Genomic DNA, 24332 nt, shown 5'->3' on the forward strand with positions numbered 1-24332 from the left:
AAACCTAAGGTATTCCTACCACAGCAGCATCCCACTTGAGGGGATGACTCCCAATCCCTGTCTCTAGCTCTGGCTTCCCTCTCCCTCCAAGTGCCAGTCCCCAATCTCTCCCTGCCCACTGCACATTACTGCATTCTGCAGGGGGACAGAAAGAGGGATTTAGTGATGTCAGCCACGCCTGTGCTCGTATCTCCAGCACAACACAATCTCAACTCACCTTACTCCCAGTCAATGGCTTTGTCAGCAACCTCCAAATCTCACAGGCCTGAAGCACAGGGCAGCACATGGTCTCTGCCACCTTCCTGTCACCTATGACTTGCTTACCGTCACGCCTAGTCTGTCAACAACCTGTGATACACTCCTTGTATCCACCGGCCCATTCCCATCCCGCTGCCTCCCATTTCCAATTGCTCATCTCTGACCGGATTCCCTGCCCCTGCATCACCCACCCAAACACGCTGCTACCAAAGATGCCTCGTTAGCAGTATCCCTGGGCCCAATCAGCCTGCCACCTGCTGTCCAAATGAACCTTTACTGGAACACAGCCATATCCTCACCTCTACCTACCACCAACAGACCCGAGTAGTTGCCACAGATTAGAGCCCACAAACTAGAAATTACTTGCTCATTGGCCCTCTATAGAAAAAGTTTATTGACCCTGCCCGAGGCATCATGCAGACGAACAATTCCTTGCGCTTAAAAACAGCCTGCTGGCCCTCCATCTTATAGAGTTCAAGCCGATGTGACTTCAACCAGGCATTCAGAGGCATCACAGCCTGGCTCTGTTTCCTCCTACCTTACTAACCCACACAGCCTGCTGCCCTGACTCCCCTGACCTCTGCTCACACAAGCCCACTTCTCCAATACCCTCCTGTCCCTTACACAGGCCAGCACTGCTGAAGCCCAGGTTTTCTCTAGACTGAGTTGCTCTCTCCCCATTCCCCACCCTGCGCCAGGCCTCCTCCCAGCCACTCCCACCACACTCGCTTCTCAGAGCTTCATGGTACCTCTACTGACTGAAGTTATTCAGAGGCAGGCCCTTTGCGCACGAAGAGGCCCAGCAAAGGGAGGTGATACATCGAGATCTGCTAGGCAGATCAGCTGAAGCACTAAGTAAGCTACACACATGGTGAGGTGCTGCATCTCCAAGAGTCACATTTTAGACACTTTAAGCCTAAGCTCTGTGGTTGCCTGGGACAGGTTTATTCCATTTTGCATGGGTATGGGAAGAGGGATTTAGTGATGTCAACCACACCTGCTCTCCCAAAAGGACTCAGTTGCTAGCACCTGTGGTAGACGGAGTTGGCTTTCTGCCTGTCAGCGTCATATCCAGTCATGCCACGTTTTCTCTACAGCAAAGTTTCCTTTTCCCTTCTCTTGGAAGAAAGGGAAACTGGCTGAGGTAGGGCACCTGGCTGAGCACCAGCCATCACTATAAGCTATCCATCACTACAACGGAATGTGGGTGTGCAGAATCAAATGTCAGGCCAGACTCACCAGAGGAAAAGATATCAGCTCATCTGAATTCATAGCACTCAGCTCCTTCTTAGAGATGGGGAAACTCGGAGGCAGGAAGTAACGTAAACAATTCCTAAGCGACAAAGATGAGGACAGCAATTCAGAACGGAGAGCAGAGAACTGCGGCTGGCCCCAAAGCAGGAAGACCAAAGACACGCACCGAAGGATCTGGACGAGCAGGTCAATGGTCTCATGGTTGGTGTTCGGTGCAGTGGTGTCGGGCTCAATGCGGATGCACTCCGAAGTAGAGGGCTCTGCTACAGCCTGCTGGGCCACCACCACCTCTTCTTCCTCCCCACCCAACTGCTGTGTGTCGGGGCTCTGGTACTCGGGGGAAGGGGGCTTCATCAGCCGCACATCCTCACTGCCTTTCTCTACCCTGTGGAGAACACAGAGTTTTTAGCCAGCTGTCCTGGGTTCCCAGGGTAGGCTGCAGCAGAGAGCCAGGGACACCTACTCCCCCTGGCTGACTTCTGCTATCCTGGCCTGCGAGAAGGGAGCATTACCAGCGGTCTCTCGGTGTTGTGTCTGTGGGCACGTAGTCAAACTTCACCTTCCACCGCACCGCATGTTTGCCCGCCTCCACGGCTGTGACACGGCCTGTGTACCACTCCCTATTCACACGCACCTCCACATGTAGGCCTTTATCTGAGAATGTGGACAGAGGCACACATCAGAAAACAAGACCAGAGCCCCTCAGCTCAGCCAGGGCTAGGAGCCAGAAATTCCTAGGTGCGCGCCTTCATCACACAGGGACAAGGAGCCCGGCCACCCTGTTCTCCTCCACCACCTGTCATGAGGATGCTGATGAGCAAGAGGATGAGTGACTGCCAGGGGTGCACACCAACGAAGGTGTCAGAACCAGCCACGAAGGGGTGCTGTCTTCACAATTCTGCTTGGGATTAGACTTGGATCCACTGGTACATAAAAGTCCAGGCCCAGGATAAACCCCCCCAACCTCCCTCCCCCAAAAAGTCTTCAGGATTGAACTGCTGCTCGCAAGAGGCTCCACGGCTTCCACAGGCTGCCAGGGACCTCCCCCAAACTCACCTTTCTGAGCCCTCTTGAGGTCAGCCGGGTCCTCTTCCCCAGCACTGTCTGAGAGCTGCAAGAACAGCAGTCTGTTAACAGACATCTTCAGGGGTCCCCAAAGAGCAGACTGCATTATGGCCATCCAGGATCATCAGCCATCACCTTCATGTCCATCATTTTTTAAATTTTTATGTATTTGAAAGAGGTGAACAGCCAAAGATTTCTCATTTGCTGGTTCACTCCCCAAATGCCTCCACCAGCCCAGAATGGACCAGGCCAAAACCAGGAGCTAGAAACTCAATCCAGGTCTCATATCTGGGTGCAGGGTCCCAAATAATTGAGTCATCACCTGCTGCCTCCCAGGATGAACATTAACAGAAAGCTCCAATCAGGAATAGAGCCAGGACTTGAGCCCAGGCACTCCGGCAGGGGATCTGGGCATTCCAAGCAGCACCTTAGCCACTGTACCAAATACCTGCCCCACCCCCTGTATGTCTTCCGATGCTGCAGTTTAAATCCCTGAGGGCCACGCTCTGCAATCACTGGCCCAGCCACCTTCTGCCACTTTTATAAACAATAGAGCAGGGAAGAGAAGAACACCACGGACAGGGAAGCAAAGCAATCTGAACCTACTTCTGTGTATCAGCATTACTTGAGGTCTGCGCTCCCAGCCGGTCTTACTCAGGAGCCTGCCTGGCATCCTGTTTCTGGTCGTCCATGTGACAGAACTTGGAGACCCACCAGGCCTCCAGAAGGCTTACGTTGCCAAGATCACCAGAGCCGGTGCAGACTGCTAGTGGGGATGGGAGGGAGGTTCTTAGAGCCTCTCCTCAACACCTACCTCATTGGAGTCCTTCTTTTCCTCCTTCACTGCAAATTTGCCCCGCTTGCACCTCTCCTTCTTCCTCTCAGCCTCTTCCTCGGCTTCATCCTCATCAGAAACCCCAAGGCTGCGCTTCCGACCAGGGGTAGCCTAGGACAGAAGAGTGAGAACGTGAGCCCTTGAAGAGCAGGAAGATGCCGTCTGGTCTATGTAAGCTGCTCAGGGGGCCTGTTACTCAGTCCCCATCAGACATGACATGGCGCACAACATCAGCCACCTCCTGGCCCCTGAACTATATGAGGGCCTCTGCTCAAAGCTGTTGCGGGTCAACCTGTCAGTTCACTCCCTCTTAGCCCGCCTGACATGGTGACCTGAGACACACCCCCACTGCCACAGCCCACAAAGGCCATTGGTCACATGACCTGACGTGATGCCAACCGATGCGCACACTGTGAGAAGCCAGTAGAGCTGACTCCAGTTCATGGCAGATCAAAACTCTAGGGAGCAGAGAAGAGCTCCCAGACAGGAAACCAACTTGCTCTGTGCCCCAAGCCCCTTAAACTGTTTAGACTCCCCCTCCACAGGGAGGAGGAAAACCGTGGGGTCAGTGATCTTCCCAAGGCTCTCCGCGCACAGCTTTGATCCCACGCAGTTCCACTCCTGCACCACTGACGATGGGCTGGGGCTGAGAGGAAGACATCTCACCGAGGACGGTTTAGTGGGTGGCTCTGGCTTCTTGACCACTGGAGTTCTGACAGCTCGGGGAGCAGGGACTTCCCGAGGGGTCTTCGCGTTGGGCAGCGCAGATGGTGGCTGTGGCTGACCCACAGGGGCAGGCCGGGGCACGGTCTTGGCCAGAGTATTTGCAGGCCTTCGAGGTGCCTCCGGTGGCTGGAACACCCTGGATGTACTGGCCTCCTCCCGGGCTGCTACAGCAGGAGGCTTTGGAGCGTTGCTGGCGACAGGGGCCCTTCGGGGCTGGCTGGCTGGTCTGGGCTGTTGCAGAGAAGGAGGTCTGCTCGGGGCGTTCTTGATCACAGCAGGTAAAGGGGGTGACCGAGGACGCTGAGGTCTACGCGCAGGTTCCTGCAAAAGGCCCACAGAGACTGAGTGCACTGATCTTCACAAGACACCTAGGAAAGCCCCTCCCACGTCCCTGGGTTTTACCTCAGTGGAAGGTCTGGTAGTCACTTCCAAGGGCAATTTCTTCAGGTCAGCTTGGGAGCGGATAGGTGTGGTTTTCTGCAGGGCAAATATGATAAAGTCTGCATATCTTGGTATATTCAGGCAAAATCATCTTGGATCTATTGTGTCTGGGACAGTGAGCAAATAAAATAAAAAATCTGGGGAGCCAGCACTGTGGCGTAGCAGGTAAAGCCACCACCTGCAGTGCCAGAATCCCATATGGGCACCGGTTCGTGTCCCAGCTGTTCCACTTCCAATCCAGCTCTCTACTATAGCCTGGGATAGCAGTACAAGATGGCCCAAGTGCCTGGGACGCTGCACCCATGTGGGAGACCCGGAAGAAGCTCCTGGCTCCTGGCTTCAGATTGGCCCAGCTCTGGCTGTTGTGGCCAACTGGGGAGTGAACCAGAGGATGGAAGACCTCTCTCTTTCTCTGCCTCTCCTTCTCTCTGTGTGTAACTCTGACTTTCAAATAAATAATTAAAAAAAAAAAAAAAAGAAAACCTGGGCCTAATCCTCTAACAAGACTCCCATTCTGCTGGGGAGACAAAAATTACACAAAACTAACCCATCAGCAAATCATAGGACACTGTGTGACTAATCCAGCAACTGAGAGACTAAGGGGAAAGCATCAACAGACTGAACTCTTTACAAACAGAGCCTAAAAAGATGGGGAGGGCCTGAAGGCTAGGAGAAGCCTGGACGATGCCAGAAAGGATGGGAGGATTCAGCAGACAGGGAGGCTCACAGAAACACTACAGGGCAGTGAAAGCCCATCTGCACAGGCACAGCAGCCAGAAAGGGACAGGTCTTTGCAATAAATATAATGTATAATGTGCCATCACAAACATGCCTAACAAATACTATACGGCCAGGGGTGGTGCTGGGGCATAGCTGGTAAAGCCACCACTTGCGGCACCAGCATCCCATATGCTTGCAGCACCAGAATACCATATGGGTGCCAGTTCAAGCCCCGGCTATTCCACTTTCAATCCAGTTCCCTGCTAATGGCCAAGGAAAGAAGTGACTGGACCCCTGGACCCACGTGGGAGACCAGAAAGAAGCTCCTGGCTCCTAACTTTGGGTTGGCTCAGTTCTGGCCATTTGGGGAGTGAACCAGTGGATGGACACACTCTCTCTCTTAACTCTGCCTTTCAAAAAAATAAATCTTTAAAAAAAAAAAAAACTTCACAACTAAAGTAATAACAAAAAAAGTAAGTGGGGAAAAAAAACAATTCTAAAAGAAATATAAGTGGACACATTGAAAAACTGTCCAATTTTAAAAATGAAAAAGAAATTAAATTATAAGGTGCACGTATCTTTGCCAATAAATTTGCAAAAATATTTAAAATTCTCATATGCTGCTAGTAAAGAACAGAAATCAACGTTTGGAGGATGATTTGGGAATAACTAAGAAACCATTAATTTTCAAAATTCTCTTACTCTTTCAATTTCACTTCTTAGAGAATTACCAAGAAAATAATTATGTAGTAGAAATATATGAGTGTATGAAATATATGGCATGATCTCTGTATTTCTACGAAAAATGTCTCTATGTAATTATGTATATGATGTACACAAATTCGTAAGAAGTCAGAAGGCTATGCAGTTAATGGTGGTTGCCCTTAAGATAGGATTTTATTTTCTGCAGTTTTTAGACATTCTAAAAGAAGTAGGTCACTTTGAAATACCTTTTAAAACAGCTTTTCTAGTTATTTTTTTCCTTTTTTTAAGAATGAACAAGGCATACCTGAAAAACAGTGTGCTTTAACGCAGAGGCTGGGGCTGGGATGCCTGGTGAGCAGCGGTGAAACTCAGCATGAGGAAGAGGGGAGTCACTGACGGGCACAGGACCCCGGGCACAGGAGGGCTCTGCCCAGTGACCTCGGTCCACATACCTGGAGGGCCTCCAGCTTCTCCTGCTGCTGGCGGATTTTCTCCGTCAGCTGCTTCTGCTTCTCCTCCTGTGTTTTCAGGTCCTTTTTGAAAGTCCCCAGGGGGACCTTCTGCTTCTGTTCAGAAGCCTCACATCTGTAGCAAGACCATGGCAAAGCAGAGTTCCAGGCAGGGCGGGGATCTTCCTCCCCACCCAGCTCATGCCCCCTCTCACAAGAGCAACCCCCTGAGTCCTCACAGCACGGAATTAACTAACATGCACTGCAAGCCATGTGTCAAGTCTTGGCACTTACTACGAGCAACAAAACAGATTGAGGGATATAAGTCTTAGCCTTAAGAAGTATAGAGGGTTATATCTACCCCAAGAATACAGGGAACAGTGGGAAATCAGGAGGGGGGCAGCAGAGAAGTACCCACAATTCCTTTGCTAGAGAAGTGCTCACCGGTCTTGCTCAGGATCAGGGTTCATGGAGCAAACCCAGGTGTCAGGGTAATCTTTTTCCACGGAATTCAGCTGGAAGGGGAGGGTCCTCCACTTCAAACATAAATCTGTGACATAGAAACACCCACATGTCAGTAATACCCATCAGCTGTTCATGGCCAGGCCCAAAGCAGCCAGCCCAAACATTCTATGCAAAGCTCTTCACTCTGGCTCCAACTCTGGCTGTCCTAACAGAATTATATTTCTTGGGGCCAACACTGTGATGCTGGCATCCCATATGGGTGCTGGTTCGAGTCCCAGCTGCTCCACTTCCGATCCCATTCTCCGCTATGGCCTAGGAAAGCAGTAGAAGATGGCCCAAGTCCTTGGACCCCTGCACCCACGTGGGAAACCCGGAAGAAGCTCCTGGCTCTTGGTTTCGGATCAGCGCAGCTCCAGCCATTGCAGCCAACTGGGGAGTGAACCAGAGGATAGAAGACCTCTCCCACCCCCCCACCCCTGCCTCTGCCTCTCCTTCTCTCTGTGTAACTCTTTCAAATAAATAAATAAATCTTTAAAAAAACAATAATTATATTTCTTCTCAGGGACAGTGATTCCAGCAAGGATAGAAACTTAACATCATGGACCCTTAATACACCCCAGACTCTCTCCCTCTAGTAGCAGGATCCTGGCTCAGTCATCTACAGCAGAAACAATGCGGTACCAAACTAACTGAGCCTGGCTCAGTCACAGCATGAGAGGCCTGGGAGGTTAAATGATTTTCTGTCTCATTCAATCAAACAGGAGAACTCAGCACAGACTCAAAAGACTGAGCTCACAGGGTCATCACTCTACTTGCATCTTCCCAGCAGGACCATCAGTTCATGAATGCCAGTCAGGCCGAGTGCCAGCACAGGGCCCCGGGGAAGAAGGCCAGCGACTGAGAGGGACAGTCAGAAGGAGGGCTCCAGCGCTGACTCACCACACTGGATGGTGGTCGGGATTTCCATGGCTCTCCGGCGTTTGTAACGCAGCTCACTGGATGGGGGCTGGTTCCAGTTGGCAGAGAGGTAGCCAAACTCATCCCAGAACTTGATGATTCCTCGTTGGGCTAGAAGGCAAACACCCGCACATCATGTCGGGCGCTAGGTCATGAGCCATCTTAAGGCTGGAGGTGAAGAGAAAGGGCATGGGTGCAGAGGTACAGCCCCATTACCAACGGCAATGTCCTTCCAGTACTGCGCCAGGTGCTCGCCCATTGCCCGCAGCAGGTGTCGGTACTCCTTGGCATCCGCAAAGTCCTGCTTGTTGTGTGTAGGCTCCAGGACCAGATAGGGCACATCAACAACCCCCACAACCCCACCGCAGGCCCTGCAGGGAGAAAGTGGACACAACTCTGTAACCTCACCGGTCAGAGCCCTCGCGCCGTCCACTCTGGCTGGAAAGCTCCCTCATGAAGTACTCACATGCCCCCTTCCAGCTGTGGCCCCACTTTCTCATACATCTTGATCAGACGGCTACAGTTGTAGATGAACATCCCGTCCAGGTACCGGTGTTCAATGTTGACCCCAAAAACGAAATTCAGCTCCTTAGGTTCTTTCAGTGCTCTAAGAAGAAAGAGAAAGAACTTCGTGTGGGCCCACCCACGAGCACACAACGCCATGGTGATCAAGGTATGTTAGGCTTCAGCTTCAGACAACGTCCAGCAAAACTGCATCTCCATTCCGTGCACAGCCTCTGTCAGAACTGACAGGAACACAAAACTGTGCAGAGGCTCTAGGCATCGCTAATTAAAAGCACACAACTTTGGCTTTTTAGTAACGAAACAGGGACAAACCCAAGTAGGAACAGATTACCGTGAAGCCGCTGCTACAAATCTCTGCAGAGAGGGTTAAGTGGTAGAATAAACATAAAAGTATCTTCATACCTTCCCCAAACTCCACTATATGAAAGTCATTTAAAAAAAAAAAGGCAAAAATTCACAAGAACATGTGAAAGCCGACACCAACAGATGCTGAAAAGCAAATGGAGGAGCTGTGGAATGACTCAGGCTGACGTAACCTGGAGCCTGAATCTGTGGCCAAGAAGAAGCAAGTCGGTAAGTCAGGCCCCGGAGCCTGGAGGCGCCAGACATGGAGGTGGGACAGTGCTCCTTCTACGTGGAAAAGTCTGTGAAATCCAACCTCCCGAAACAGTCCCCATTTGTAACCAATGATGGGAGAATGAATTTGAATATATATAAGACATAAAAAACTAAGAACAGATATCCCCAGGGGGTAGAAGCATAAGGGACTTTCAGATAGCTCTTAAATGTTTTGTATTTTTCAAATTTTATACACTGAGCATTCTTTAAATGAAAAGTGAAAAAGAGGAAGAAAGAAAAGGTGAGATGGTAGGCCGGCGCCGCGGCTCACTAGGCTAATCCTCCGCCTAGCGGCGCCGGCACACCGGGTTCTAGTCCCGGTTGGGGCGCCGGATTCTGTCCCGGTTGCCCCTCTTCCAGGCCAGCCCTCTGCTGTGGCCGGGGAGTGCAGTGGAGGATGGCCCAAGTGCTTGGGCCCTGCACCCCATGGGAGACCAGGAAAAGCACCTGGCTCCTGGCTCCTGCCATCGGATCAGCGCGGTGCGCCGGCCGCAGCGCGCCAGCCGCGGCGGCCATTGGAGGGTGAACCAACGGCAAAGGAAGACCTTTGTCTCTGTCTCTCTCTCTCACTGTCCACTCTGCCTGTCCAAAAAAAAAAAAAAAAAAAAAGAAAAGGTGAGATGGTGCCAGCGAGGACTGCTAGGGGTTCAACTTGAGGTGTCGGCTCTTCCCTGCCTTCTCCTAGCTCACGGAAGGGAGTGCTCAGGGTAACCCTTTCTCCTGCAAGGCCATTTGGCTGAGATCACATGAACAGCTTTTCAAAGCCATCTGGGTGACAGAATGGCAACCTGTCAGTCAACAGGGCAAAAGCTACACAACTCTAGAAAACCGCAAGACAGCCCCGGCCCTCACCGCTGCTTGGCGTCCTTGATCCTCTTCTTGACATCGGCTTCTCTGCGCAGGGTGATGGCTGTGTTCTGGACCTGTCGTAACATCACCTGGAGAAGCACACCAACATCGAGTGAGAGGAGGAGGCACCCTGGGCCACAGCAGGTTAACGTTATGCCATCACATCTAAAACTTCACAGCGTAACTCACATGGATGTACATGTGAGTTATCATTACTAGAGACAAACTCAAACGCTGTGTCACATGTCACATGACCAGGGCTTGTAATGCCAGAAAAGCTGGAGAACAGCAGCCACATGAGCCTGGGGCCTTACCCTGGAGTCCCGGGTGAGGTCTCCACCCAGGCGCACTTCTAATGTCCGAGCTTTGCTCTCTGCCTCCCGGGCCTTCTCTTCAGCTGAAATCCAAGAGAAACCATAAGGCATTCAAAGGCTCAGAACCCAATCACCCCTCCCGGATCCACAAAGAAGCTCCCCACTGGACATGAAATAGGCGCATCATCAAGGGAAATGAGCCATGGCTGGGGAGCGCATTGGGAGCAGCCTCCAGGCCAAGCCTGCAAAAGTCAGTGCACAAAGGGAAATCTGGCTTTCAAAAATATCACCGAGGCCCCAAGGAAAGCAGGCACTATTTATACCTGACACATGCTTTTCAAACTTTAAACTTTAAAAATGGACTCAACAGATCAAAACACACACAAAGCAGGCAGAGCTAACCCTCAGCATGAGCTGGGAACTAATGAAGCCTTCCCCTTCAAGGAGGTGAGAACTGAGAAGCGCTGGCTGATTTCTGCCCTGCACTCAGGAAAGCTAATCCACAAGTAGTTGAGCCAGAGGAGGGTGTGGGATTCTTCACCCTGGGCAAGCCAGAGTTGACAGTTTTAGATAAAGCCCTCTAAACGGCTGTCGTGAAAGCAGTCTGGAGACAAAGTGCTGAGGGGAATGGCATGTGGGCAAAGGGCTGGGACAGGAGGAGAGCCTTGTCCCTAGATCCCTGCTTTGGCCACAAAAGCGTACCCCAGACCACCCCCACCCGACGCTCTCCTCCTGCACAGGAGGTGGCCTTACCAATGCGAGCTACATGCTCTGCCTTCTTCACCTCCTGCTCTGCACGGGTCTTGAAACGGCTTGACGTGTACTTGTACATCCTGGACAGTGGAAAAAGGAACCTGAGGGCCCGAGCGGCAGCAGGGCAGGCGGCCAGCCCCAGCTCAGGAAGCTCCCTGTCTTCCTGCCTGCTCCCACACTGTGCTGTCCTGGCCTCTCGTGATGAGACAAATCCAAGTCTATCTTGGCAAAAAAGATTCAATTCCTTTGTCTTCTTGCCCCCGACTTCCTGCTCTGTCCTTGACAAACAATCTCGCTGTTCACCAGGGTGTCCTCAATCCCATGGCAGAAACAAACCTTAGGAAGAAGCCCGGGCCTTTTTGTGTAGTAGTCTAAGCGCCCCCTGCCCCCAAAGCTGAGACTCAGACAGCTTACTGTGCCATGCAGGACACCTGCCACGTACCAGAGGCACCCACAACCAGCGAGCTCAGCCAGCCAAATGCCAGAGCCTGTCGGCCACATCTGCCCTCCTCCAGGACCGAGAAGTGCGGTGGCAAATCACGGCCAGCACTGTGGGAGCCTCGCTCTCACATCGCATCACTCCGGCTCAGTGGCGGGTAAGCCTTTACCTGGGCTTGTACAGGCAGCAGGAGAGCCTCTTGGTCTGCACCTTGTGTCCGTGAATGAAGATCCTCATCCGGGGATCGATGTAGAGCACAGCAGCATAGGCACGGAACGAGCGCCGCTCTGGCTTCCTAGAGACCACAGGACAGAGAGAGCAATGCCACCCACCCACAACAAGCAGTAAAGGTCCAAGAATGTCTGCGGGCCCTCCACTTTTCCATCGCCAACCTCGGCTCCTCCTGCAGCCCTCACAGGGTGTTCCTTCCACAAGGACACCACATGCTGCCCCCTCACATCCCGTCCAGGGGGCCCCCAGACACCTCACTAGGCTCTACCGCTGCCTGACTGTGGGGGCCTCGGCAATCCCGTCCCCCTCGAGGCCGCAGTTTCTTGTGGAGTCAGAGCAGAGGGCCACCAGTTTTTCTGCTTAGCTGAGGATCTGCTGTCTCATTCGTCCCTCCTGCCTCATGTCTAGGAGACTTGAGCTCTCAACTGCAGTAGTTCCATCACTCATCCCTCCAAGAGAAATGCAGGGACTGCGCCCTCCTCTCTCCTTGAAGGCACCTCCAGAAAGAATGAGCAGCAGCTGCAGGGCCCCGCCCTCCCAGGCACACTCACGTGCCCTCTGGAGAGGTCTCTGCCATCTGGATATCTCTTGGGTTGGAGATGATGTCCAGCTCTGGCTCTCCGTTATCCATGAGTTTGAGATTGAAGATGATCACCAGTGTTCCTGGGGAACAGAGGTCCTTTCATTCTGGCAGGTGCCCTGGGCATCTCCACCCACTCAGGGCTCTGCAGCTCCAGGATTCTGTGGGCTACAGCTCACAGCCTTCTTACCGCTGTCCCCAGGAATCTTCATGAACTGGGACATCACTTCCTCCTCAGTGCGGAAGGGAGAGTACTTGTAGATGAGTTCTGTCTCGATGGCAAACTTCTCCACGTTATCTGTGACAGGTTCCCGGGTCCGCGAGTTCCAGGTGGGCAATGGGACGATCACCTTCAGGGTGAGCACAGACAGGCAGTGAGGCAGGCCCTAGAACAGCCTTTCCCTAAACCGTGCAGCTATCCCGGCCCTGCGCACAGGGGCTCCACACTAGCCAAGGCCCAGACATAAGGCCCAAGCTCAACAGCCTAGCACCAGAGGCTCTCTGGCTTCTGCCCTGTCCGAAAACTCAGCCTCATGTCACTGCTTCCTCTTAGGGTCCTCTTATACCTGGGGCAGGGGGTGTCTCTGCACGGGTAGTTCCCTGTTTGGAATGTCCTTGGCCATTTTTAAAATACTTTGGTAAAAACTCTACTCTTACCACTACAGAAAATACACTAGTGAATGTGAAGATATACTAACATAACCTACATCTCTGCAACCCCGCCCCTAGGTATGTGGCCTAGGAGACATTTTCACAGGAGTCTTCGCCACGTTCATGGGAAATGTAAACTATGAAAAAAAAATGCATGATTTCCAAATTTTTTTCCAACCAAACTTTTTAAATTCCATTTTCCCACAAACTTCCTGAAGTGCCCTTCTATATACTAGTATAAAAACAACTCAAATATCCAACAGAGTGGTCAGACTCAACTACAGTGCATCCACAATGGAATACCATATAGTAATGAAAACAAACACACGTACAGCAACTAGCATCAACATGGATGACCTCATAAACATAGAGTAACTTACAAAATACCAACAAAATGAGCTCACGTATGTAAAATTCAAAAATAGGCACAACTGAAGTATGAATTAAGGATGCACACACAGGTGACAAACTACACTAAATAAGGGAATGGCCATCATAGAAGTCACCTGAAGGTGGTTCCTTCAGGGGCACAGTAAGGGAAAGATTACAAGGCGACTTCTAACACCGGTCTATAATGGGGGCTACATGGGGCATTTGCTTTATTATCTTCTTCACTGTACAAATACTTTAATATACTCTTCAACATATATGGGGCTTCATTTTACGTCCAAGTTAATGCATGTAAAAATCCTAGTCTTTCTTCAAAAACCCCACCTCAAACACTGCCTCTTCAGAGGCCCCACTGTTCTCCTTCCCATCCCCTGAGCAAGCGGCCACTGCAAAAGAGATTCCCTCTGCACAACAAAGGGGTTGGGGCACCCCAGAAGTTCAGCTCAGCCAGCCCACCCTTAGGGAAAAGGAACTGTGTCTTAACAACTGCCAGGGTGAGAGACTGTTAAGGAGATCGGAGGCTTTTGCTGGATCCTAAGAAGTTTCGTGCTGTTAAGTATTCAACCCCAAGGCTGGCTTGGACACATTCCTCCTTGGCCGAAAATGATCTGATTTTGAAATCTTGGCTGAGTTTGCACTAGAGTACAATCCAAAACAGTGACCTTCTAGCACCAAGTAAGGAAAAAAACCGCAACCTAGCCTTTTCCACCAGGGCAACTGAGTTCCATCTGCGCTCCGTGGACTCGTACCTCATGTGCCCATTCTTTACCACAGTGTCAGGTGACAACACCGTCACTTTGAACCGTGGGCATTCACTCCCACTGGTGTTATCCCTCCTCCGTTGCAACATCGCTGCTTCAGTTCCAACACCATCACTACACTTTTGGTTTTCTCTGCACCTTTCTGGACACCCCTTGGTGTCCTATGCCACTTTCTCCTCCCACTGACCTTTAGATGTCGGCCTGCCCTAAGCCTCGTCTCGCTCTGCACTCACTTGCCACCAAGAATCCTGGAGTCCAACTCCAGGCTCAGAATTCCCTTTGCATATCCAGAACAAACTCACGCATCCCCTCCACACCATCCCTCCTCCATTCTTCTCTAGCAGCTCACCACCTCCAACTGCCACCCCAGAACCTTCGAGTCAGCCCTTCCCCTCCCTTCTCCAACCCCTCCACTGATCAGTCGCAGGCCACATCCTGAAGAGGGGAGACTCCATCTCTTTCTCTCACTTCCCTACTCCAAGTTCTGCTGGGCCCTCTCGACTAGTCCACTCCAACACCCCCAATCTTTCCAATATAATCACCACACAAATAACCACATGGACCTTTTTAAAAAGAGAATTTGATCCTGGCACACCCTTGCTTAATAAAGTCCCATTCACTCAACAAGCCCCGAGGTCAAGCCTAGCCTGGCCTTCCCTGCGCTCCAGAAGCCAACATGTTTCTTCAGGGGACCCCGCTGTAGGTGCCCTCCCCAGCCCTCAGGGCCTTGAGTAAGCTGCTTCTGCCGACTTGAACACCCTCCCCTGACCACACGCAGTCCTTTATTAAGAAACATACCCCAAAACCCCAGCCCAGGCCACCCTCTCCTGTCTCTTCTGTCCTATCTTCTCTGCAGATACAGCCCTCTCACCCTCCAAGTGTGCTGAAGGAACCAAGCTACCACATCAAAAAGGCAAACAAATCCCCTGGCTTGCTAAGTAAAGACGGCAGGAAAAGACAGCCCGCCATTCTCAGCATGAACCAGTCTGCTATGATGCAGGCTTGGATCCAAACAGGGCCAGTTCAAATTTGGGCACAGCCAACTGAGATGAATTTTTCTCCAACTCTGAATTCAACTATCTGCTTATGTGACAGCAATGGATTTCTTTCTACAGATCTTCTCAGGCCCCTCTCAAACTCTAGCCTCCATTTCTCACACATGAAAAGAAGATAAAAAGAGATAAGAGTCCAGTCTGAGGAGGCTGGCCAGACCGCAGAATACCCCTAATCCCCACAACGAAGGGGCCAGGGCTCACCAGAAATGCTATTCAGATATCTGAGCCACCAGGCCAAAGAAATCAGCTGAGCATGTGTTTAAGCTTTCACAGTTAATTACCAAAATGGTTCACAGTAAGAGTGCGGATTCACCAAGCCTGCCTTCCAGCACAGCAGTAATCGCTGGGACTGCACAGCGGCCACTCCTGAAGTGAGACCAACGACCAGGCGCCAGGTAGGAACAAGCTCACATTCAGGCTTCCCTGCCTCCAGACCTGGCTGGGCCCTGGGGGTGTCTGATCTGTGGCTTCTGATCCGGGCAGTTGCGGCAACACATTTCCTCAAAAATAACATGTGCTCACAGCACATTCCACAAAGTCACCACCAGGGGCAAAGATGTCGCTGTTCCTATAATTACTGCCAGCTATATTCACCATGCATAGTCAGGGAAGCCCAAAAAAACAAGTCTCTATGGTAACACCCCCACAGATGGAGTTTAGATCTAGAGGAGCTGCAAATCCAACTCTTGGTTCCTGCCACTTGACAGCCTCATTTTCAGAAACAAGACAGCTGCTCTCTGAAGTACTTTAAGATTTTGCTTCCTCTCACATTAACGTATCTGCCTTAACCTCTCAACCAATCCATCCAACCAGCTAATCCCAGGACATGGGGCACATGCTCCAATCCTACAACTGTGAAAGAGCCCAGCACTGCAAACAACCCATGAAAACCGTCTGGGCAGAGTCAACAAGTATGACCACAAGGACGGGACCCACTTCATCAATGCCTTCCTCTTCGTGGAAGGTACGAGACAGAAAGAGGCAGGTCATGGTGTCTTCCTTCTTGGTGAAAAGGATAAAATCCTTCCCAATGCGCATTGAGCCCCTGAAAGGGAAACAGAAATAGATTACTCTCCCAGGGATTCAAAAACTCATGTGAAAAAGGAGTAACCCCACCCCGTGCCTCTGGAGGGTTCTCCTAAAGGCCTCCCTAGGCCCCAGGCCCTGAGCTGAGCTCCACAGCTTTCGTCCTCCACCTAACACTCCTCGCTCTGCTTTCCCACTAGTCTTCTCTTAGTCTTAGTCTTCACCTATGATCTTTTCAATCATACTCACTCAACATCCAGGACCCTCACCACCCTCTGAGCACATTCACCACCAACCAGAGAACCAAGTTAGTCTCACTCCCAGCTTTCTGTTGCCTCAAAGCTCACTAATTCCACTGCTGCCCTTGGGCTCCAGGTCCATTCCAGCCCACAAGGGCTGATGAGCCCTAACTGTGCCATCAAATGGAAGCCCCATCAAGGTGAGAGACCAGGGCCTTTGCTCCCAAAGCCCTCAAAAAAAAAAAAAAAAAAAAAAAAAAAAAAAAAAAAAAAAAAAACACTGCATGAGTCCAGGGCTCAGCCAGACACGCAGGTGCTATCAAATTATAATTCTTGACCATGGTGTTCACAGAGGCTTGTAACTGGCTCCTGTCCTGTAAGTCTTCTGGTTCAAAACTGTTTTGCCTCTTCAAGCTCATTGTGACACTGGCAGGCCTCTACTTTTGGATGCAACTGGTTTCTGGGAACTGTGCCTGGAAGCTAATTTCCACAGGCCAAGAGTCTAAACGGAGTCCACTGCTTCCTTCCTCTGTTTTGTGATGTTAAACCATGCAAGGAGCAGGCTGGGACAGGCCTTTTCAGACAGCAAGGAGCAGGGCAGCAGCCCACAGCACCAAAGAAAGCTGTTCACTGAACAATGAGCTGTTCAGCGCCTTTCTCCTGAATAGCTTCTGGGGTTTATGGCTATTATCTCATTAGTCCTCATAACACCCCAGGGAGATGATGGAGGCGGGAAGCCTCATTACTCCCCTCTGTGTACAAATACAAACCAGACTGGCAGGCCGAGCACACAACTGAATGCCCTGCCCTACTTCGCCACTCAAGAAAACCCCCAAGACACCATCCAGAGATGTTCCTGGCGCTCTCAGCCCCGGTTTCTCTTTCTCCAGGACCACAGGTGCTGGCACGGCTCCTGCCCCTTGAATTTCACAGTCTTCCCTCTTCCTCAAGCTTGCATTGCAAAATGACGGCCATGATCTTGCCTTCTGTCCAAGCCTGCCCTTGCCCTAATTTGGCAAAAATTTCTATGCACCTATTGTCCCCTCTGTCTCTGATCCTGACCGTAGGCCCTGAATAGTAAGAAACTCAAAGCACCACCTCTCTGCTGGCTTCCTTGCTTCTCAGTCCTGTTCTCACCACAAATCACCTCCTCCAGAAACTCTTCAACTTGTGAACTGGCTTCAGAATGGGCACACTGTGTACTCTCAACACTAGATGGCTCCATTTCAATGGGAGCTGCACAAAAACTTTCTCCTAAAATACACTTAAAGAGAACGTTCAACTTCTGTAGCTTCCCTCGCTGGTCTTCTAATCACTTTTTTTTTTTTTTTTTTTTTTTTGACAGGCAGAGTGGACAGTGAGAGAGACAGAGAGAAAGGTCTTCCTTTGCCGTTGGTTCACCCTCCAATGGCCGCCACGGCTGGCGTGCTGCGGCTGGCGCACCGCACTGATCCAATGGCAGCAGCCAGGTGCTTCTCCTGGTCTCCCCTAGGGTGCAGGGCCCAAGGACCTGGGCCATCCTCCACTGCACTCCCTGGCCACAGCAGAGGGCTGGCCTGGAAGAGGGGCAACCGGGACAGAATCCGGCGCCCCAACCGGGACTAGAACCCGGTGTGCCGGCGCCGCAAGGTGGAAGATTAGCCTATTGAGCCGAGGCGCCGGCTCTTCTAATCACTTTCAGAGTCACATTTCTTCTGCTCCTGAACCTCACTCATTAAGGGAGAATGTCAGAGATAAGAGCTCCGTTTTCCAGATTAGGAAACACACATTCAGAGGGGATGAAACAGCTTGCCTGCAGCCACAGGACAGGACCAGGCGGGAGGAGAATGATCCAAGATCCTGATAAGCCAAGGTTACCACCACTCAAGGAGACCTCAGTTACTGGTCTTAGATCACCCGCAGCAGAATGACTTGGAGAAAGATCTCAGGTGATTCACTTTACCTATGAAAAACACGGATTCCAGGGCCCTTCCGGGGCCAACTGAATCAAGCCAGAAATCGCCACAGAAATATCAAAACAGGAAAAATAAAATTAGAAGCCAGAAACCAAGCTAGGGACTCTCAGAGCAATGATAGCATTTAATCCTTAACCTACTTGATGTACATGATAACCTTAACTTACAAAGGAGGAAACCTAAGGCCTACAGAAGGAAGTCCACGAATGAGGTGAGATTTGAACTTTAGCTTGTCCGAGAAGAAATGGACAGTGACTCCAGTTCTGCAGACAGAAAGACCTGGTTTAAATACCAGTTCTACCTTGGGGCAAATCACTCCAACCCTAAAAGCTTCCATCTCTTCATCAGAAAATGAGAATAGTGGTACCTACTCCTCACAGGGCCATAGCGAGGCTCCAGTGAAACCATCCTCATGAGGTTTTTATCAGTTTCTAGCACATGGTAAGCATTTATTAGTACCACTTGGTTCCTGTCCTGAGAGAGAAACTGCAAAGCCCAGGTACCAGGTCCCTGACTTCTCCACACTCACAGCACACTGCACGTGAGGCCCAACTAACGCGGCTGACAGATCAAACCCTCACCCTCTCTCAAACAACACAACACGTCTTCAAGGCGAGACCAGAAACATGACTCATAATTCCATTTGCACAAACTCCAATTCCACTAAATCTTATTCCACCCAAAGGTATGTACAGCTGGAAGTGAGCACTTCAGAAATAGAAACCTTTCTCCTGGGGCTTCACTCAAAACCAGAATAACACATTCCAAACACTAAACAAGTGGGAACCAAGGGCTGAGAAAGAAGCCCTAAGGGACTTGGAGACATTAGGTGGGTCCCTACTTTGCAGGACATGTGCATGGCGACAGTGCCCTAGGGAGAGATAGCCTGTGCCTCTCCTACCACTCTGGATCCCCAGTCCTGGCTACAGGTGCTCAGCTAACACTGCTGTCCTGCGAGCTGACCCCCACCCCCACTATCTCAGACACATTCCCATCCCAGGAGAGAACCACTGCTGTCCTCAACCACAGGGTCAAAGTAAGAATTCTGACGGGAGGAGAGGCACGGTTCTGGAGCCACAGCCAACAGCAACCTCGGCCTCTCCCGTCCCCACTTGTTTTGGATGTTCCTATTTTTCAATGTGTGCAGCCAACCCAGCTGGACAACAGCTGCTAAGCTACCCTCAGACCACTGCTGTTCCAGAGTTAGAGCCAGGGAGAGCAGGACAGCATCACGACACCCTGTTTTGAGCCCTGTAACAGGCTTCTAGTATACCTACGATTTTAGCCCATTCCCATACTGCCCGATCTGGGTGGACTCCGGCGTGCGTTTGGCCGACTTCCCAAACTGGATCACACTGGCAGCATCACCTAAAGTGACAGACACAAAACAGAATGAAAAGTCTGCGTTTCTTTCCCAGGCTACTCAAAGAGGCCTGAGCCTTGTTCCATCCAAGCAGGGTTCCGCTAAAAACCTTGCTCCGAGGAAATTCAAAGCCATGAGGCAAACAGAGGCAATCCTTCTTGGCCATCACTGTGGCCTGTTACCAGATTACGGTGAAAAGGCTGGACAAAGTCTCTGCAGTGCCAGCCCCAGGATGCAGTGCAAGCTGGTAAACAGAGTGTCAGTGTAAGCAATCTACTGACTTCAGGCTGCCTTTCAGATCTATCTCCCATGTCAGGACAAGACCAGGCAACTGTGCTTCCATTAGTGGAACTAAGCCCAGGATGTCGCAACAGTCTTCGCACTCCCCAGGTGGATCTTCCAGTCATAACAGTCGGGCATCAGCCACGCAAGTTTACATAAGCAGTTTGTAAAAAAGTGGTCCATGCCCCTCAACAAAGACATCACTACGGTCTAATCACTTACTTGGATCCATTCCTGCTCCATCATCCAAAAAGCAAAGCATAAATCCTCCTCGAAGATCCTCTCGCCTTTCTGTAAGAGAAGTAGCTGCCATTACTGGGCTGTCACCCACTAGAAGGTGGCAAGGTGGGCATGATGGGAAGCTGGATCAGTGTGAAGCTGAGTTCAAAAGTCAGGTCAACCCTAGCTGCTGCTTCCACCAGCCCCAGACAGTATGAGTTAGGCTTCCGGGCCCTTGAGGGACTGAATTCCCATCAAAGGTTCTCCAATGCTTCCAGTGCTTTCTAGGTCACCATAACGCTTGAGAGAATCTATTAGGAGGGCGGGGCTGCCTGGGCCAGCATCTGTAACACCACTGAATACGCGCGTGTGCCAAACGTACCTCAGCCAGCCTTCTCCTTTCTGCCTGCATTACTGTCACTTCTGCCCTGTGCCACAGCTCTCAAGCCACTGAAGTACCACGGTGTGCCTTATCAACACTGCTCAAACCAACAGGGTCTCTCCTTGGTGAATTCAGTCTCAGGTAGCCTTCAGAGATGGTGATCAAACCAGACACGGCAGGGGCACAATGGTGACAGTTGCTATCTGAAGACCAATTGTGTCTGCACGTGCCCATCCCCGGCTAACTGCAGTTTCTGGGCTATCTGTATTCATTATCGCATCCCCTGCGGAGCTAGAGGTCATCAAAGGGGCTCTCCCCAAGTATAATGGCACAGGTGATGTGAAAGGTGCCTGGTTCCTAGCTAACCTGCCTAACTGGAAGAAGGAACAGTCCTTTGTCAAGAAGATCTACAGTGGCCATGGCGGGGTTTTCCAGCCAACAGGAAGGGAGTGTAACAGACTCTGGTTGCTGTGCCAGTAACTAGAAGAACCTCCTCTCTCAGCAGCCGTCATTTGCAGCAGTAAGTGGTAACTCAAAGTGCTCTGGGTCCAAACAAGTCATAAAGAACAGATTTCCAAACGGGCAAAGGAGCTGTACAAGTTTCCAAAGTGACTTTATGTTTTGTTTCAAAGAGCAGGGGCCAGGGCGCTGGGGGAGAGATTAAACACCTGCAACAGCCAGGGCTGGGCCAGGCGGAAGCCAGGAGTCCAGAACTCAATCTGGCTCTCCCACATGTGTGGGAGGGACTCAACCACTTGAGCCATGACTTGCTGCCTTCCAGGGTGTACATGAACAGGAAGCTGGAATCGGAAGCAGAGCCAGGACCCAAACCCAGGACCCAGGCAGGCAAACATGAGATGCGGACATCCCAAGCAGCACCTTAACCAGTGTGCCAAATGCCCATCCTCAAAGTCTTTTTGACACAATGATGAGGACTGGGTAAGAAAAGGAGAAACCAGTCTAGGCGTCACAGGAAGTGCAGACACACGATAGAGGAGGTGAGGCAGCAGGAGAGGCAGGGGATCTATGCAAGCCACCCACGCTAAGCTCCCCAGTGTAGATGCTATTCATAGTCCTCTGCTTATCACGAGGGAAAACGCAGTACTTCTACTAGAAGGAAGTCAGCCTGTGGAAGTTATATAGGACAAGTCCAAGCCTGCTTTGGAGCCTGACCCCTACCAGATGTTTTATAATGTCCTCCATGCTGCAGTTCACTAACTCTGTACAACTATCTAAGCTGACAAATCAGTTTCAAATGCTCTTTGTCCTTCCCTCAGGCCAAAAATTCAAGTGAGTCGTGACTGCTTTCTGTTAAAAAGAACAGTTAATGTAATTTAAAACCTATTTCAGAAGGGCTATAAACCACAGAGATCTTTTAAGTATCACTCAGTATTCAGGAAGCTGAATATTCATTACAAGTGCCTCTTGAAAGTTCAAGGATGAAGATCTTCCTGGATCTCTACTATTGGTAGATAGTACTATCGGTAGACCTAAAAAATAAAAAACTCCTTCCCATGGCAGTACCTTATCAGAGCCTGGGGAATCCAAGTGAGATGTGGCAAGCAAGAACATCTACAAGAAATGTGCAAAAAGGCTTCCCAACTTAAATGAAGTGTCTTATGGAGATTGAAACCAGGTCAGTTACGAAGGAGGGCAAAAGCAACTTTCTGTATCCAGCCAAGAGCCATTTGCTATACGCTGTGGCCATAAAATGTGCATGAAGACCCTTCTTTAGGATCTAGATATTGGTTCAAGCCAAAAGCATCAGTGAAGTTCCAAGGATTAATGGCATCCTTTGAACACCACTTCAGTAACTCGGATCAGAACAGGATGCCTAAGCAGTTTTTTTTTTTTTTTCTCCCAAGCAGTTTTAACATTCAACTTTCACATAACAATGGACCTAGGATCCCTCTTGCCTTAAGGAATTCATTCCAAAGCTTTTTCATGTAACATACAAGAGTAAGAGACACATCTGCTGATTACACAGTGGCTAACAGCCTGCAAACAGCCAGCAGTACCCAGGCGCACAGTTATAGGCAGCACTGCTTTGAGGCAATAATGCAGCATGTCTCAGTAAACAGGCAGAGCGCCACCTTCACTTGACTGTAATGCCTATGCAGCTCACTGTCTGATGACTACTTACTGGGCACTTCCTGCGAGCCCGGCTCTGTGACAGCCAAGAGCAGGGAGAAGGGCGCAATGCTGAGCACTGTCTTCACAGAGCTTACAGTCAAAACGGACTCTCTTTCAGCTACTCTCTGAAGCAGATGAGTAGACGTAAAAGGAGTGAGCTGAAAAACTAACTAGAGAAGATGCAGTGCCCGCAAGAATCACCTGAGGAGGGTTAAGTGTTTGACACAATGGGCTAACTCACTCCTTGGCAACACCACATTCCGTAACAGAGCAGCTGCTTCGCATTCTGGCTCCTGCACTTCTGATCCAGCTTCCTGCTAATGCACACCCAGGGAGGCAGCAGTGATGGCTCAAGTATTTGGGTTCCTGCCACCCATGTGGGAGACCTGGATTGTGTTCCAAGCTCCTGGCTTCAGCCTGGCCCAGCTTTGGCTGTTGTAGGTATCTGGGAAAGTAAATCAGTGGATGGGAAATGTGTGTGTGTGTGCATGTGGGTGTGTGGGTGTGTGTGTGTCTTTGTCTTTCAAATCAAATGAAAAACTAGTAAGTAAAAGAATTTTTTAATTACCAAAGAAACTATGCAAATAAATTCTGGGGGGCCGGCGCCTTGGCTCACTAGGCTAATCCTCCGCCTGTGACGCCAGCACCCCGGGTTCTAGTCCTGGTTAGGGCACCAGATTCTGTCCCGGTTGCTCCTCTTCCAGGCCAGCTCTCTGCTGTGGCCTGGGAGGGCAGTGGAGGATGGCCCAAGTGCCTGGGCCCTGCACCCGCATGGGAGACCAGGAGGAAGCGCCTGGCTCCTAGCTTCAGATCAGCGCAGCACGCCAGCCATAGCGGCCATTTGGGGGGTGAACCAATGGAAAAGAAAGACCTTTCTCTCTGTCTCTCTCACTGTTTAACTCTGCCTGTCAAAAAAAAAAAAAAAAAAAAAAAAAAAGATTCTGGGCTCCACACTGGATAGTCTAACTGCATGGGTAGAGGTGGGGCCTGAGAATTTGCTCTGTTAACTACCCTTTGATAAGTGCTGAACTACAGTAAGCCTGGAGAACTAAAACAGTCTTTCCTAATCATCAAATACATCTCCTTAGACAGTCAACCACGGAGCTCCCTCCTAACATGTGACAGTATCACTCCAAAGGAAAGAAATGGGATGGAGAGGAAGATCTGGGTGGAGAAGAGTCTACACGGCTGGAGGGTGGCGTGCTTCTCCTCCCATCATACATCCTGGAAGCAAGACAGGGAAAGCTAAACTGCCTTCTTCGCAGCTGTGTTTCAGTTCCTGCTGGCAGCTCTGGAAGACTGCCAGAACCAGTTTTGAAGTCAGCCACACCTGCGCCTCCTCCAACATGGCCATGTCTGGCTTCTCCAAGCCTGACATCCCCCCATTCAACTACCACTGAGTTGGAGAAACAAGTAGAGAGATGTAAAACATAGCTGTTAAATCAAGTATCAAAGGTTGCTACAAAGTGGCAGCCTGGTTCTTCCTCATACTCCGCAGCCCCAGCTCATTTCCTATTTATTAACCATCACTCTAGCATCACAAAAGGGATCCTTCTGACCAGAGTGGCCCTACCTGTCCCAGAGAGTTAAGGAAAACAAAACCTACAGTTTCCTGATGAGCACAATAAGGTCTGCTTCCAACCAACAAGAACGCTTTAGGCAAATGCACACCTCACCACTTGGAGAGGCTGG

The 24332-nt window shown here is 50.7% G+C and overlaps 1 protein-coding gene across 2 annotated transcripts in view; it reads right to left on the minus strand.

Annotated features, from left to right (window-relative positions):
* MORC2 (MORC family CW-type zinc finger 2) overlaps window positions 1-24332 on the minus strand; it is a 41750-nt gene that overhangs the window by 3303 nt on the left and 14115 nt on the right. For both annotated transcript variants that reach the window (XM_051826524.3, XM_051826523.3), the window contains exons 4-24: window positions 20129-20197; window positions 19539-19629; window positions 15978-16086; window positions 12375-12534; window positions 12156-12267; window positions 11543-11668; window positions 10935-11014; window positions 10182-10264; window positions 9871-9956; window positions 8342-8482; window positions 8092-8246; window positions 7858-7986; window positions 6898-7003; window positions 6457-6589; window positions 4541-4615; window positions 4079-4459; window positions 3392-3523; window positions 2569-2623; window positions 2025-2166; window positions 1679-1897; window positions 1498-1591 (exon numbers count right to left, since the gene is read on the minus strand). In XM_051826524.3, the coding sequence (XP_051682484.3) occupies window positions 1498-1591; window positions 1679-1897; window positions 2025-2166; window positions 2569-2623; window positions 3392-3523; window positions 4079-4459; window positions 4541-4615; window positions 6457-6589; window positions 6898-7003; window positions 7858-7986; window positions 8092-8246; window positions 8342-8482; window positions 9871-9956; window positions 10182-10264; window positions 10935-11014; window positions 11543-11668; window positions 12156-12267; window positions 12375-12534; window positions 15978-16086; window positions 19539-19629; window positions 20129-20197 (2678 nt within the window). The remainder of the gene's footprint in view (window positions 1-1497; window positions 1592-1678; window positions 1898-2024; window positions 2167-2568; window positions 2624-3391; window positions 3524-4078; window positions 4460-4540; window positions 4616-6456; window positions 6590-6897; window positions 7004-7857; window positions 7987-8091; window positions 8247-8341; window positions 8483-9870; window positions 9957-10181; window positions 10265-10934; window positions 11015-11542; window positions 11669-12155; window positions 12268-12374; window positions 12535-15977; window positions 16087-19538; window positions 19630-20128; window positions 20198-24332) is intronic.

Source organism: Oryctolagus cuniculus, chromosome 21 (genome assembly GCF_051225735.1).
Source record: "Oryctolagus cuniculus isolate XC-2025 breed Fujian yellow rabbit chromosome 21, ASM5122573v1, whole genome shotgun sequence".
Classification (NCBI taxonomy): domain Eukaryota; kingdom Metazoa; phylum Chordata; class Mammalia; order Lagomorpha; family Leporidae; genus Oryctolagus; species Oryctolagus cuniculus.